Source organism: Theobroma cacao, chromosome 5 (assembly GCF_053813885.1).
Source record: "Theobroma cacao isolate CCN51 chromosome 5, ASM5381388v1, whole genome shotgun sequence".
In the NCBI taxonomy this organism is placed as follows: domain Eukaryota; kingdom Viridiplantae; phylum Streptophyta; class Magnoliopsida; order Malvales; family Malvaceae; genus Theobroma; species Theobroma cacao.
In genome coordinates this window covers 40923483-40938196 of record NC_142643.1, presented here as the reverse complement: position 1 = coordinate 40938196, position 14714 = coordinate 40923483, and the positions used below count along the sequence as shown (strand labels likewise).

Here is a 14714-nt window from a genome sequence, read left to right as displayed (position 1 = left end):
CTTTCTATAACTATGTTTTCAATTTTTTACTATTTGTGCACGACAACTTTCAAAGATGCAAAAAAGTGAATGACAAAAGAATTGGCAAAAGAAACTAATATTAAAACCTAAATTAGTTGGTAGCTGCTTTTATAATCTTTCTTTATTATTTGCTTTCATTTTCTAAAAAAGAAATTGTTAAAACATAAATTAAATAATATAGATTCTTAGTTCAAGGAGTAATTTGATTGTTCACAAGTTAAATTGTGTCGATAGTTTATATAAGAGTCAGATAACACACCTTTTCTTGATGTAACTGTTTTACGGTGGCACCAAGGTCACCAGCCCAACGCCCCTTATAATCCGTTGACTCTAGTTGTACTCTTTGTAATTTTGGTGTGCTTAAAGCACCAAGACAGAAGCTCTTCAATCTAGGACATTGGCTCACAATCACTTGTTCCAGTGATGGGAACTTGAAGCTGGAATTCCCTGAACAGAAGCTTCCGAGGCTTGGTAAACAATGAAGTTCCACATGTTTCAAGTCTCTGAAAATAATCTCATATGTTGATTCATCTTCCTCTCTCCCAACTACTTCTTTCATCATTTCACATTCTCTTATCCTCATTGTGACAAGACGCACCAAACTTTGGGCTTCGGAAGATGTTATCAACTCTACTATCCCTTTACATTTCCAGACATCTAAGCTTATAAGATTATCAAAAGATGCGGATGATACTCCTAAATTAATCAAACTGTCACATTTCCAAACTTCAAGAGTTTCAAGACTTGCACACATATGACCCAGCGGTGAGTCTCGCTTCCATACATGTATTATCTTTTGTAGAGAATCCAATTTCAACTTTCTAAGTTTTGAGAGCATCCGGACTTCTTTATCCTTACCAACATTTCTTTCGTAAGGAGATAGCTCTTTGAAGTTGCAACCAAACACCTGAAGCATTTCCAGATTGTAAAATCTTTGGAGGAAAAAAAAGGGAAAAACTGCCGATTCATCGAGGTAGCAAGTAATTTGAAGGAGTTTTATGTGGCAAAAGAAGTGTGACGCAAACTGGCCATCACATATCATTGCAATATCATCACTGCTAAATGACACTTCCTCCAATTGAGGGATGATCTGAGAAGTCAACACACAAGAACAATGGGATTAAATTATGAAAGATAAATGACCCAATCCGCTAGGGTTGGTCCAAATGTATCAATGACATTCAATGTCAAAAATAAAACATATGTATATTAAATTATGAAAATAAAATAATATCTAGTCCTATTAATAATATTCTGAGAACTAAAACTTTTAATTGTCAAAGATTATAATTTACATAGGATAAGATCGGAACCAAATGATTATTTTATTTAATTTTTTTATTTTTCCAATGAAAAATTGGGTGCATTATTAAGGTAGTGGATGACTTAAGTAAAATAAATGAGTATATCCAAAGAGAGAGTAAAGTCTCATACCTTTTCAATCACAAAAAGTGATTTTTGGATATGGGATTCTAATTGACCAAATATCTTTATCTCCTCACACCCATGTGTCTTCAAATTTTTTAACACCGGCCACGCAATGGTGTGCATTCCTGGGTAAAAACATTTGAGGTTTGTTAATTTCCAAAGCTTAAGGAAGGATAACTGATTAAATTCAAACCGAATTTCCTGTTCTAATCCTTCATTCTTTGAAACAATCTCCCCCACCCCACATTGTTGAACTAAAAGGCTTTCAAGTTGTGGAAGACCATTGGCTATTGAAAATGGGAACAGACTTTTCAAACTCCAACATTTCCTCACATTTACTACACGTAGAGTTTGAAATGAAATATTTCCTTGTGGATCCTTGTTCCAGACATGCTTCAACTTTGGCAAACGAAAGAGCATTAATTCTTTTAATTGGAAGGCCACAACACATGTATCTTTGATTTCTAACCCTTGGGCTTGGAGTTCAAACACTTCTTCTAGTGAACCACAATCGGTTACTCTTAGTGTTTCTAGTTTGTGAAATATTCCCAGTACAAATGATGGAAAAATATTTAACAACTCATCACAGTACTCAGCTTTCAACTCTTTCATCTTACAAAAAGAATTCGTATGTAGTTGGTTATACCATAGCCTCTTCACATTTCTCAAATGGGAGATTGTCACTCTCTCCAAGTTGGGAAAAGCAACCTACCATATAAAATTCATGCCAATGTGAAAAACGATCATAAGCAGAGATAATTCCAACAGCAAGTGAAACGGAAAACAAATAGCTAAGAAAGGAAAAATGTAGAGCACGTTAAGAAATCCACCTGTTCGTTGAACAGTACTTCAGTAGTACTACCAATACATACGTTGATGAATCCCTTCAATTCAAGGCAGCGCTTTATCTCTAGAATCTTCAAGGATGGGAATTCAAGAAAATAATTTTCATGGCAAAATCCGATGAGTTTTTGAAGATCCTTTAATTTTAGAGAGATTAATCGAGGGAATGAAACTGTAGCTCTGTTTCCACCTTCTTTTATCTCCTCCATTGCTACTATCTGTTGTATGCACCTGCAATCAATGACCTCCAAGCTTTTGAGCTGCTGCAGACTTTCAGCCATAGAATAGGATAATACGTCCCTTAAGTTGTCACACCCCTCAATGATCAAGCTTGTCAAATTTTGCATCGAATAAGACACTCTCGGAAGTTGGTAGGGCCATATCCTTTCAATGTTAATTGAGGATACCTTAAGGTTCTCCAGTAGTGGAAATGCCATCTGCAAACAGTGAGACAGAACTCTGAATTTTATTGTCTGCATTGGCCAAATCATTAATTACCTGATTGCTGTGAAACAAAAAAACAAAACAAAACGAAGGGACAGCAGAGATGTTTTCCATTGGAGTGAAGTTATGACAAGCAACACTGCCACTAGAACCTCTTTATAACAGAAAATTCTAGCATAACGGACACTAAATTTAAATGAAATATATAACTTATATAGAATGATTCTTAAAATTGAAATTTTAAGAGTCTATTACCATGGAGATCATAAAATGTCTCTCCTTCTCAGTCTCTCTGGTTTACAAAAATTTTTTGATTTTGCAATTTACTGGTAAATTAAAAAAAAAATAAGAAAGGAGAAATTAAGATAAATTATAAAATGAAGATGGAATAGTTTATAATTTTATTTTATTTCTTTCTTTTTTGTTGATTTTTTTGGTTCCAGAATTTTATTTTATATTATTTTATTTTGGATAATGGAGAGATTCTAAAGCATTCAGGACATTTAAGAATTAAATTAAATTAATACATGTAGCATCATTTTAGATGAATGAAGCCAATATAAGTTGGAGTTGGTAACTTGCATGTGACCGCTATATGCCATTGAATGAACAAAAGATAAATAATTACCTTTCCAGTGAAAAGTGGCGAGGCTATGCTAGACGTTGTGGAATGTTTCTTCTCTTGAAAGCGGAAGTTAATGAGCTGTGGTAGACATTGTAGTGTGATGGATCGTAATTCCCGAAGCTCAATTTGATCAGTTGCTTTATTGTTCCGTTCTCTGTCCGCACCAATAATGTCAACAATATTTTTGCAATCAGTTACTTCAATTTCTTGAAGCTGGAAGAGTTTTTCTGCTAAGGAGAATGAGAAAAGATTCTTCAATGAATCACAATTTATAACTTTAATGATTTTTAGACTTCTGAAACACTCCACGTAAATTTGAGCATGAGAGATGTTCTTCAAATTACTCAAATTGTGCAGAAATAATGACTCCAACAAGGGAAAGGCTTCGCATGAAATCCCACGAATTGAGTTAATGATATATTGAATTTCCGAATTATTTTCAACATGAACATTCTTCAAATGCGGAAAACCCGTTTCACCTAACTCATGAAGTGAACTTTTGACTCCCTGCACTTCGTTCACATAAAGGTCTTCAGTTCTCGTCAGCAACATTCTAATTCCACGATCCCAATTAATTCTTGTGTTTGGCATGAGCTTCAGTGTTCTAGAGTATTTATGCTTATCAAACCAATCCCATAGTGCTTCTCCTACGAAAATTTTGTATCTTTCCAACTTCGTTTCAGAGAATAAGTCTTTCGGTAGACTTTGTGCGTCACGAATATGAACATGTAAAGTAGTCAGACGGTCCAAATTCTTCAACTCAACAAGGCTAGCATTACCTTCAACATCCCATCGGTTAAAGCTATTGCCCATGTGCAATTCTTCTAAACAGGTCAAGCTTGATAGGATGTTTGCTGGAATCACTTCAAGTTTGAAACAATTGCTTAGATCCAACAACCTTAGCTGAGTTAGTTGTGCAATTTCATTGGGCAATTGCTTTATTTTAGAACTACAAAGGCTAAGGATATCCAGTTTCTTCAAGTTTGCAATAAGTGCTATGTCACTCAACGCACAGAAATCCAAACACAAAGTTTGAAGGTTCGTTAGAGAAAGAAATGAAGAAGGTAGAGATGGAAAGCGCATACCATTCAACTGTAACACCTGGAGATCATTCATCTTTTCGAAAAACGTGTCAGGAACTTCTGACTGGCGGTCATCGTCCTCAGTCAACAGAAATAGCTTAAGTTTCGGACATTCTAACACTTTTGGAAGCTCCTGATGAATGTCACCGTATGGTAGCGACAAAGCAGTGCAGTTGTTGAGTTTTCCCTTCTTCAGTAAGTCTTTCATACGAATTCCTTCCTCTATAACAAACATCTGGTTCTCTTGAGACGCAATCGAAATGGAGACATCGCGGACAATGTCATGCATTTTCACAAACTCATCATTACAACCGCTGAGTAGCAAACTAGACGATTTGAGCTTATGAACCAAATCGCTCACACTTTTTCTTGCTTCCTCCAGAGTTCTAACGCCTTCCAACAAATCCAAACCCAAGTTGTGTCGTAGCAAGTGATTACGGATGGGAATATCAGAACCTTGACGGTACAGGGCACAGAGTCGGAATAATGATTGTGCTTCCTCTTTTAACCTTTCGTAACTCAACTCTATGATCGAGTACACCCCTTCCTCCATTCCTTCTATGTTTGTTGCATTTGACCTTTTTAGTTGTCGCAAAGCGTTCTCCCAAATGTCAAGGTTCATACCTTTCAATGTATTTGCAATTGTTGAAACAGCAACCGGTAAGCCTGCACATTTTTCAACGACTTGATTCGCTATCGGTTTGTAACTAGGATTGTGTACTACATCACCAACGATTCTGACGAACAAAGTCATTGCTTCTTCTCGAGATAAAATTCTGCATTCAAACTTCTTTTCAGCATCCATACGGCAGAGTACATCGAGGTTTCTTGAGGTTAGCAATATTTTGCTTTTAACGGTAGAAACTTTCTCGAGAGAACTTCCGTCAATATTTTGCATGATAGATCTTTGATTCTCATCAGGGGCAATATTTTGCATGATAGATCCTTCATTCTCATCAGGGGCAATATTCTTGTCATCCTCTAAAGAAATCCCAATGGCATCTAAGTCGAGTTTTGCCCAAATATCGTCTAAAATTACAAGGACCTTCTTATCACTTCTCAATCGCTGACGAAGCCGCATTGCTCTTCCAGACTCCGACTCCTCATCAAATCGCAAGCCTAGCATGTCCGCAATTTCTCCCTGAATGTTTGTTATGTTTGGATTGTGTGTTATGGTCGCCATCACAACCTCATCAAACAAGTACTCTTCCCTCACCTTCCTGGCAACTTCTTTCACAAGCATGGTCTTGCCCACACCAGGCATACCGTACACCCCAATCATTTTGAGAATGGGATCCCTTAAGTTCTCCATGATTCCCTCCAGAATGCTGCCTCTTGATTGAAAAGCCTCATAATAATTGTTAGACATAGTTCCTATCCCCTCCGGAGCAGGACGGTATGAAATTCTGTCAAATCTTCCTTGTTGCAGGAGTTCAGCAACAACCTTCGCGTGTTCTTGTGCTTTCTTGCCTAGCCGGTAGTAAAACTTGACGTTAGGACACAGCCCATTGAAACACCTCTCCTTTGCTTTGTCTTCAAGGGCTCTGACTTTCTCGTCATATTCCTTGATTTTTTGGTCCACGCTAATCAGCCACTTCCGAACACCCAACTCAATCTTCTCCCCATTTCTTTCGGCAGCTTCAACAGCATGCTTTACACTCTCTCTTTCATCCTCTAACTGCTTAGCTTTTTTCTTGAAATCTTCAAGATTTTTCTGTCGGTCGAGAATGTAACTAACATGGCGTTTAATAGGAACGACTTTGGCAACTTCGGTGGCAAAAGAGCTACTACAGGTAGCAACAATCTCCATTTTTGTTTTTGGGTACTTTTTGGTTTTGGCTTTTCCCTTCCCGTCTCTTTTATAGGACGTGAAGCAAACCAAATAAATGAACAACAGAACAAGATGCAACGTCAGAACATTAGGCAAACCAGAAGCAACACCACCAACAACAATAAGGGTAAAACAGAGCAAGTGATAAAAATGGTGAAAAATGCGAAAGAGCTTTTTTTTTTTTTAATTTTGTGAAAAGTAATAGGAAAGAGCTATTAAGGAGTAAATGAGCAGATTCAGAGTATAGGACTAAGTTTGACTATGCATACTCAAAAAGAAAAGTCCTGTTCTGTAGCAAAATATTGTGAAAAGCCAAGAGTTAGCAACAAAGGATAAGCACGAAGATGAAGAGAAAAGAGTAGTCAAGCACTGGAGTGCTTTTAGTGTTGTGGGTGGGGGAAAATACCTCATCCCTTTCAGCCTTAATATATATAAACAATTAAAGGATAAGCACAAAGATGGAGAGAAAAGAGTAGTCAAGCACTGGAGTGCTTTTAGTGTTGTGGGTGGGGAATATACCTCATCTCTTTCGGCCTTAATATGTATAAACAATCAAAGGATAAGAACAAAGATGAAGAGAAAAGAGTAGTCAAGCACTGGAGTGCTTTTAGTGTTGTGGGTGGGGAATATTCCTCATCTCTTTCAGCCTTAATTGAGAAAAGATATGTGAAAATGATAAGGAAGAGGGGTAAGCGAAACAACTCTTTGGCGAGGGACATTTTTTAGTGTACATTTGCAATTATTATTGAGTCAATCCAAAAACATCTCCTTCTTTTCCTATACTTTTTTTCTTGTTATTACAATCTTCAGTGCTACCCGCGCGATGCTGCGGTAGACGACAGAAATCTTATTACTTTGTAATTTTTATATGAATTAAATTGAAATATTAATAAGCAATGATTGAGTCAATATGTCAATGTCTTCTTTGTCTTTCTCTTCTTTCCAGCTGTTTCTCAGCAATTTCATCTTTTTGGGAAGAGCAACAAGTAATCCACCATGTGCCTCTTGCCGACATTCTAATTTGTGTGAAAAATTAAAATTTGAAAATCTTATTGTAAAAATCACTCCTTTATTTCAAGCTATCATTTTTTTTTTGTTTGAAAGTTTTGCATATTTTTAATTAGAATTATTAGTTAGACTTTAATTTTACTCAAGTGTTTATTGGAATATGAATTACAATGTTCAAAATTATTATTTTTTACTTTTCAAAAGAAATTTAGACTTGCTATTTAATTCGAATTTGACGGTCCTTTTTACAATATTTTTATCAAAGGCGGTTCTGCATTTACTGTTTTTTTCTCATCTTTTAATTCTATTTAATTATATGTTACTTTTATCACACTCCTTTCTTTCAAAGTTCAAATTTTAACTTTGTCGCTAGTTAGAATTTAATTGGGACAAAAATAGGAAATAGGTCAAATATATCTTTTAACAGAAACAAAAACATGAATTTGAAATAATTCAGCTGAATGATTCTAATCAAATCATTATTTAAATTTCTTGTAAATCAAATAATAAAATTTTTAAGGATTTTAAAATGTAATATAATAATATGACTGGCCGAGGATCTTCATTTTTACGATGACTTGACTTGTTGCTGCCTATGTGAAATGTACAACTAATTTAAGTTATTAGCAATCATTAATATGTCCTCTCCATCTAAGCCGGCCCTATACGAAAAGCAAAATGAATTTTAAGTCATAATAACTATTATAAAAATCAGCATTCTTTTTTATAGAAAATACTCCTTTTTTTTTTAAGTTTTACTTATAATACTGCATGAGTTTATTAGTATTTGAAATAAATAATTTATTTAAAAAAATATTTTACGTTTGATACATAAATTTTGACATTAATTAATTATTAATGTTTTCATTACTTTAATGATGTGCTAACATGTTTAGAATAATCTACCCTTCTGTCATAAGAGAAATAAAAGGTTCAGTATTTCCAAACCAACCATAAGCTAAAACCCTCTCAAATTCTAGATTTCATTGTTCAAATACTCCAGTTTTTTATTGATTTTGACACTTTAATTCAGAATCAACTTGTGAAGAGAAATCATAAACTCATGTTTGTTTTTTGGTCGGTTACTCAAAGTAAGACCAAAAGATGGGAAGAAAAAAATGAAAGTTGAGTTGTTGAGTTAGTTTTTCTTATTTGTTTATTAGTTTAAAAACCATAAACCCATGTTTGATCTAAGATTTTTAATTTCAAAACTTTTGTGAGAACTTGACATTTTTGAGTTGTGAAATTTGAAAGTGTTTGATAAAATTCCCAAAGAGCTATTGACAAACTATTGTGTTCATCCTTTTTATGTGATGAGCATTTTAGACATTTTATCCATTATCATTTACACTGTTTGCACATTTAGAGCGGATGATAATTTTCTAGTTTGAAGTTCTTGGACTATAAATAAAAACTCTCCTATAGGTCTCTGCCCATATCAATCCCATATTACAAAAAAAAAAAAAAAAAAAGGAAAAGGCAAGTTGTAAGTCTTTGTCCCTTTTCTTTTAGTATTTTCTCATTCCATATGATTACTAATAATTTTCCCAGCGCTACACTCACGGCAGCTATAATTCTTATTTTAAGAATATAAATTAATTAGTCAAATTTTTATATTCAGTAATTATTTTTAAATTATTATAAAAAATAAAACGGAGAGGGAAAATATTCAGAGGGTAAAGTCCTATTATGTAGCAAAATACTGTGAAAAGCCGAGAGTTAGCAACAAAGGATAAGAACAAAGGTGAAGAGAAAAGAGTAGTCAATTGATTCGATTGCGTTAACAGAAAAAACTTCGTTGAGAAAAGATATGTGAAAATAATAAAAAAAAGAGGGTTAAGTGAAACAACTCTTTCGAAAGGGACTTTTTTAGTAAATTAATTACAATAATTGAGTCAATGTCTAAGTCTTTGTTCTTTGTTTTTATTTTAAAAAAAAAAAAAGAAAAAAAAAAGCTCAAGTCTTTGTCCCTCTTCTGTTAGCATTTTCTCGTGCTGTTACTATTACTAGGCAATACGTCCATGTCTTCTTTGTCTTTCTTTTCTTTCCACCTCTTTCTCAGCAATTTCATCTTTGTAGGCAGAGCGCCAGTTAATCCACCATGTGCCTCTTGGCTAAGCTTTGGTTTCACATTCTAGTTTATGTGAAAACTCAAATTTTGAAAAGCTTATGGTAAAAATCACTTTTTTTTAGCTTAATTCTCATTTTATATTGAAAAATTGAAATTATCTTCAATTGACAGGGAATGAGGACAAGGGAAAATTAGGTTCATTATTGAATGGTATTTGAAAGAGCTAGGTATATGTAATTACACAAAAGGTTTGACTTGGATGGGGCACTAGCACAACCTGTGGTTGAGTGCGGTAATAAGAAGGTGGTACACTGAGACTAAATGCACAAGAATGAGAGAATGAGTGCCAAGTCTAAGGTGAAATAGCAATGGGTATCTTACTACAAGGTACCCACGGAAATTCAACCCGGTTATATAAGATTAGGGTATCCTATAATCGAGTTTGAGTAGTAATTTCACTATTCATATTGGGTTCGGGTACCATCTTTTGGGTACCCGATACCTAAGCCCAATTATGTTTTTTCCTTTAATCTCATGTAATTATACACAAACTTATATTGTTAATTAAATTAAGAGGAAATTTTGATAAATAACTCTCCTCATAGTGTGATTTCATAAATCGCCTCCTATATAAAGTTAACTGCTTTTAGCCAATTTTGGCATGAGTAGACAAAAATGCCCTTGAATACAGTTCTGGCAAATTAATCTCCTGATATCTCTTTCCCGCCATTGAGAAAAATTAAATGCTTAGCTATCTCTGCTCCCTTAACTCTCTCACATGAATACATTTATAGCAAATTAATCTCTAGATATCTCTCTCCCGCCATAGAGAAAAATTAAGTGCTCAACAATCTCAGCTCCCTCAACTTTCTTAGCTTTCTTAGCTTTTTCAACTCTCTCAGCTCTCTACTGCCAGCCAGCTATTTGTTGAGCACCATCGTCATCGTACTGTGGTCTATCTCTCGACATCTGGTCATATCGTCATCGATATACAGACTTTAGAGCAGAGATGACATTAAGGTATGTTATTGGGTTTATTGCCACAACCTATTAATTTCTGAAACCTTGTGTGTAAATTAGAATATTGCCCAGAGTTGTTACATAGCATGCATGTAAAAAAATATTCAAATTACATGTTTTAGTACATGGCTTGAAGTAAAATTTGTCTGTACATGAGGTGTAGTAATAATAGATATTATTGTGTTATTCGATAATCAAAATGGAATTGTTGACCTTAAACCATAAGAATTGTCTTTACCGATGGATCGAAACCATTGTGCATCTTAACATATCTTATTGGTTGTTGAGGAGGTGGATGTGTATGGGTCTACTCATCGGCGTGGGAAGAATGTGGTTCACTAGCATTGCCATGGTTGTCCCCTTCTTCCATCAACTCAAGGCCTAAGTGCTTTTTGTTTCCAAAAGTGGCGGTGTGCCTCTACTTAACGAGACCAATGACTCTTTTCTTCTTCAAGCTTCTCCTCTTTATTCTCGCATTGATAACCCGTTTCGCTCGATCCTCAATTTGCCTTATTGGTACGTACTGATGCCCTTTAGATAGAAAGACATCGATGTCCACTCAATATTTTTGTGTGGCCTCCTCAACCTGTTGAGATGAGTAGTTGTTGTCTCACCTGTTGAGATAAGTCCAACTTCTCAACCGCCTTGTGGAAGTCCTTTGACTTTTGATTACACTTGCCATTTGCACATACGTGGATAGACATCATCTTTCGGATCGATGGGGGTAATTAATTTTCAGAAAGTAGAAATTGCCTCCATTGCCCAGAACTATAAGTCATTTGTAACCATTAGCATACCATAAATGATAAACGACTGCCACAATAAATTCTTATGTCAAAAGGAAACTGAAAAATATTACGTGACAATATCTGTATCACCCATGCAAATTCGTAAAGGTTGTTGGGTAAACAATTATCCTTCTACAAGTTTGCGATTGAAACTTCAAACCCCTTTAATAAGTAGTCCTCAGTCAACCTCCAATCATAGTGACCCTAAGGGAAGACATTCCAAGCATCGATGTCCTCCATCAATGACAAGAGCCAAGGCGTCACTCATCTTTAGTAGTCTTGACCAAATAAAATGTTATTCATGATCAAGACAAGTGCCATCTTGGTTGCGTCTTTTGGTTGCTGAAAGTTACCTCATCGGAACATGTTAAGCAACTCCTACAACTTAACATTCTATTGCTCATTCTAGTATCTCACATGAATTTTATCTGGAACGACCTTGTACGGTCGTATGAATATATTTGGTAGCGAGCCAAGCTTTAGTCTAGTTATAAGGCAGAACTCTTGCTTGGATAAATGCGCCTTGCTTTTGCCAATAGTAAACTATAACTCATGGTCCATTGACTCTATTTCACTAATTCAATGAATCATGATGTTCTGCATGAGACCAATGCAAAAGTAGCCTTGTGGATAGACATCCAGTAGCATACCAAAGCACGTACACTTGACTACTTCGTCCTCCCCTTTCTCTTAAAGCGTCTTATTTATGTAATGTAGTTGCGACCACTTACAATGGGTGTTGATGAAGACCTTGAAGGCCCATTTCTCCCTCAGCACAACAAGCAAAATGTCAAGGTTATCAGACTCTCTAAACTCCATCTAAAAAACATAGCACCTATGCACATGTAAGATAGACCAAAAAACAGTTAACCCATAATGTGTATCACGTCAGATAGAAGAAATTTATTGTTGTTACACGCTAAGCAGACCAAGTAAAATGTTGTTACACGTCATGCCTATATGTTCTTACTTACACGCCAATTATAATTACGTCACGACCCGAAACTCCCCATCGGGCCTGTGACAACCGCCGCGAGGCCTCGACAGACATTTTCACCCCGAATGCCGATCGAAACCTCGCAAGGCCCTCGTATCAGCTTTCACACTTCTCGGTGAGCAATAGTTATTAAATCTCGCATTTCAAAAAAATCATAAGTCATTTTTAAATAAGGACAATAAAATATTATTTTTTGGCTCACAGGGGCATTTTCATAATTTTTCGTCAAAAATGTCAAAACTTGCTAAAAATGTAGTAGGTGAGTAGAAAATATATATTTAATGATTTAAAAACAAAATTAAACATCTAAAACGTTCGTTTGAAAGTAAATTGTTGACAACTAGTACTATTCAAAAATAATAAATGAAATATTCTATTTTGTTATAAAATAAATTTTTATAGAAATATTCGTAAATAATTTTTTTCCGCACATGAAAGTAAAGTAAAAATTATATGAATAAAAATACAGATAACCAAAATATAAGTTTTGATCTGCAATAACACGTGGGCCCCAATTGACCAAGAGGATGTAAGACTATGAACTCTTACTTTCTATAATGCAGTTCCGAGCTTAGTTCTCGTCTTACTCGACTATCTACAAACTGTCTTGAGCCTGAAAAATGTATAGGAAGAAAGGGTGAGATTTTATAATCTCAGTGAGTAAACAGATACCATCTAAAGTATCTAAAGCCGAGTAAATTGAGACAATTAAAATAAGTCATCATATTGTAATTTCATTACATTTCAGTTCATTTCAACCAAATAAAATCAATCCATATAAATCGAGTAATCAACTTGGCTCATGAATTTCTTAAAACTTTGGCTCGTGCCAAAACTCATACTCGGTGATACCTTGCGCAGGGCATCCAACCGAGTCCACCAAGGCTGTTAAAATTTTGTATACACTTAAAATATATTTTTAGTTTGAGAAAAATACAGTCATTCATTGGCGTTAGCTGAGTTCCCCTTCACGTGGTGGTTTGGCGTGAAGTGAACCCTAAGCTTTACCCCAGGAGATACCTTACGCGCCTCTCCGTTCGAGGTAATAATATAATGAAGTTTACCGTGCCCCTCTAATAGGCTGGTCCACGGAACCCCCTCTGCAGTAAATAATTAATATATAATCCACCAATCAATAAAATTCATTCTAGCATGACATGGCAATTTATCGCAACCTAGCCTCTCAAGGCTGAATACACAGTATAAATAATTCTAACACCAAAATCAGTTTAGCCATTCATGCTCATTTATTGTCATAAGCCATTCAATTCAAAACCATAAATTTGCAACACAAGCAGGCAGTCTCCAATTACTCTATTTTCAAAACCAATATTCGATTTTTCAGAAAATTTATAAAATCATTTTATAAAATTACAATTTCTCTTAAAACATAGCAATTTACCATTTAAACCCATTTTCCATAAAATCACACAGTTGTATAAAACTACTCTAGATAATTAAGACGATAATAAGTTCACTCACTGTTCTAGGAGTCGATGTACTCCTAATCCCAGTCTCCAAGCACAATCTCTGTACTTTTACCAGTGTACTTTGCTCACCACCTATCCACAATGTACAATACATAATTCACCACATCAATACTTGACCATTATAAAATCAATTCAGGCTCGGTATATATGCATGATATGATATACAACTTATCCGACTACCGCTTAAATGCGGTGTTGACCTAATTCGGCCTATTTTCTTCAATTTAACTCCAAATCAATTCTTCTCACTTTCTACACTCCAATTATAACTAAATTACCTCAATGAGTGTGAATGAGATTCAATTTATCAGTCTCGATAGCAAATTACGAAAATACCCCTAGTGGGTAAAAAATCATATTTTTGCTCTGAAAATTCTCATTATTTTTCTAGGCTCATAATTCATCATTTCTTAACCAATTCTCCTAAAATGAAAATCAAATTTATCCTCACTCAACACATGGTAAATTCGGCCATTAATGGTTGTGGGAGAAAATAAATTCTTTTCTTATTGTTTTGTTTCTAAATATGCTAAACTAACTTAAAACACTAACATAACTTAAAATCAAATTAATCTAATAACTTTCTCTCTCCTAACCCATTTTTCAGAATTGAATACATCATAATAACTCAATATTCAACCATGAAAATCAAGAACAAAAGCATGGGTAAGCTAGGTATCAAGGAGAACTAAAGAAATTCTAACTTACCTAGCTTGTTTCCTTGATTTCTTCACTTTTTCTTTGAATTTTCCACCTAAGTTTTCTTGTTTTTCCCTTTGTTCTTCCTCTCTTTCTCTCTCTTCCTTGCTTGGCCGGCCGTATGAAGAAAATGGCTGATTTTATGCCTTTTTAATAAAAAATAATAAAATAATAAAGGTATGACACATGTCATTTTCTTATTGGTCCATTTTTAAAATTTTAATCTTTTTTATCTCCACCACACAATTAGTCAATGGTCAAAATGAGGATAAAGGAAGACCATGTGCTGGAAAAATGTTCTGGTGGTGGAAAATTACAATTTTGCCCCTGGGGTGGCAAAATTACCATTTTACCTTTTTTCTCCAAA

At 34.9% G+C, this 14714-nt stretch overlaps 1 protein-coding gene and 1 long non-coding RNA gene across 4 annotated transcripts in view; both read right to left on the bottom strand.

The window, feature by feature from the left end:
• The window catches only part of LOC18599617 (uncharacterized), a 29150-nt gene extending 22230 nt beyond the window's left edge, over positions 1–6920 (bottom strand). For all 3 annotated transcript variants that reach the window (XM_018121701.2, XM_018121702.2, XM_018121703.2), the window contains exons 1-4: positions 3365–6920; positions 2280–2729; positions 1456–2157; positions 281–1111 (exon numbers count right to left, since the gene is read on the bottom strand). In XM_018121701.2, coding sequence (XP_017977190.2) covers positions 281–1111; positions 1456–2157; positions 2280–2729; positions 3365–6253 — 4872 coding nt within the window. In that variant the 5' untranslated portion in view covers positions 6254–6920. The remainder of the gene's footprint in view (positions 1–280; positions 1112–1455; positions 2158–2279; positions 2730–3364) is intronic.
• A 5669-nt stretch (positions 6921–12589) lies between these two features.
• On the bottom strand, positions 12590–14462 carry LOC148762905 (uncharacterized). Its single transcript, XR_016026545.1, has 3 exons — positions 14357–14462; positions 13641–13720; positions 12590–12771 (listed from the first exon to the last, which is right to left on the bottom strand). It is a non-coding gene; the product is annotated as an uncharacterized LOC148762905 (long non-coding RNA).
• Positions 14463–14714: the final 252 nt, after the last annotated feature.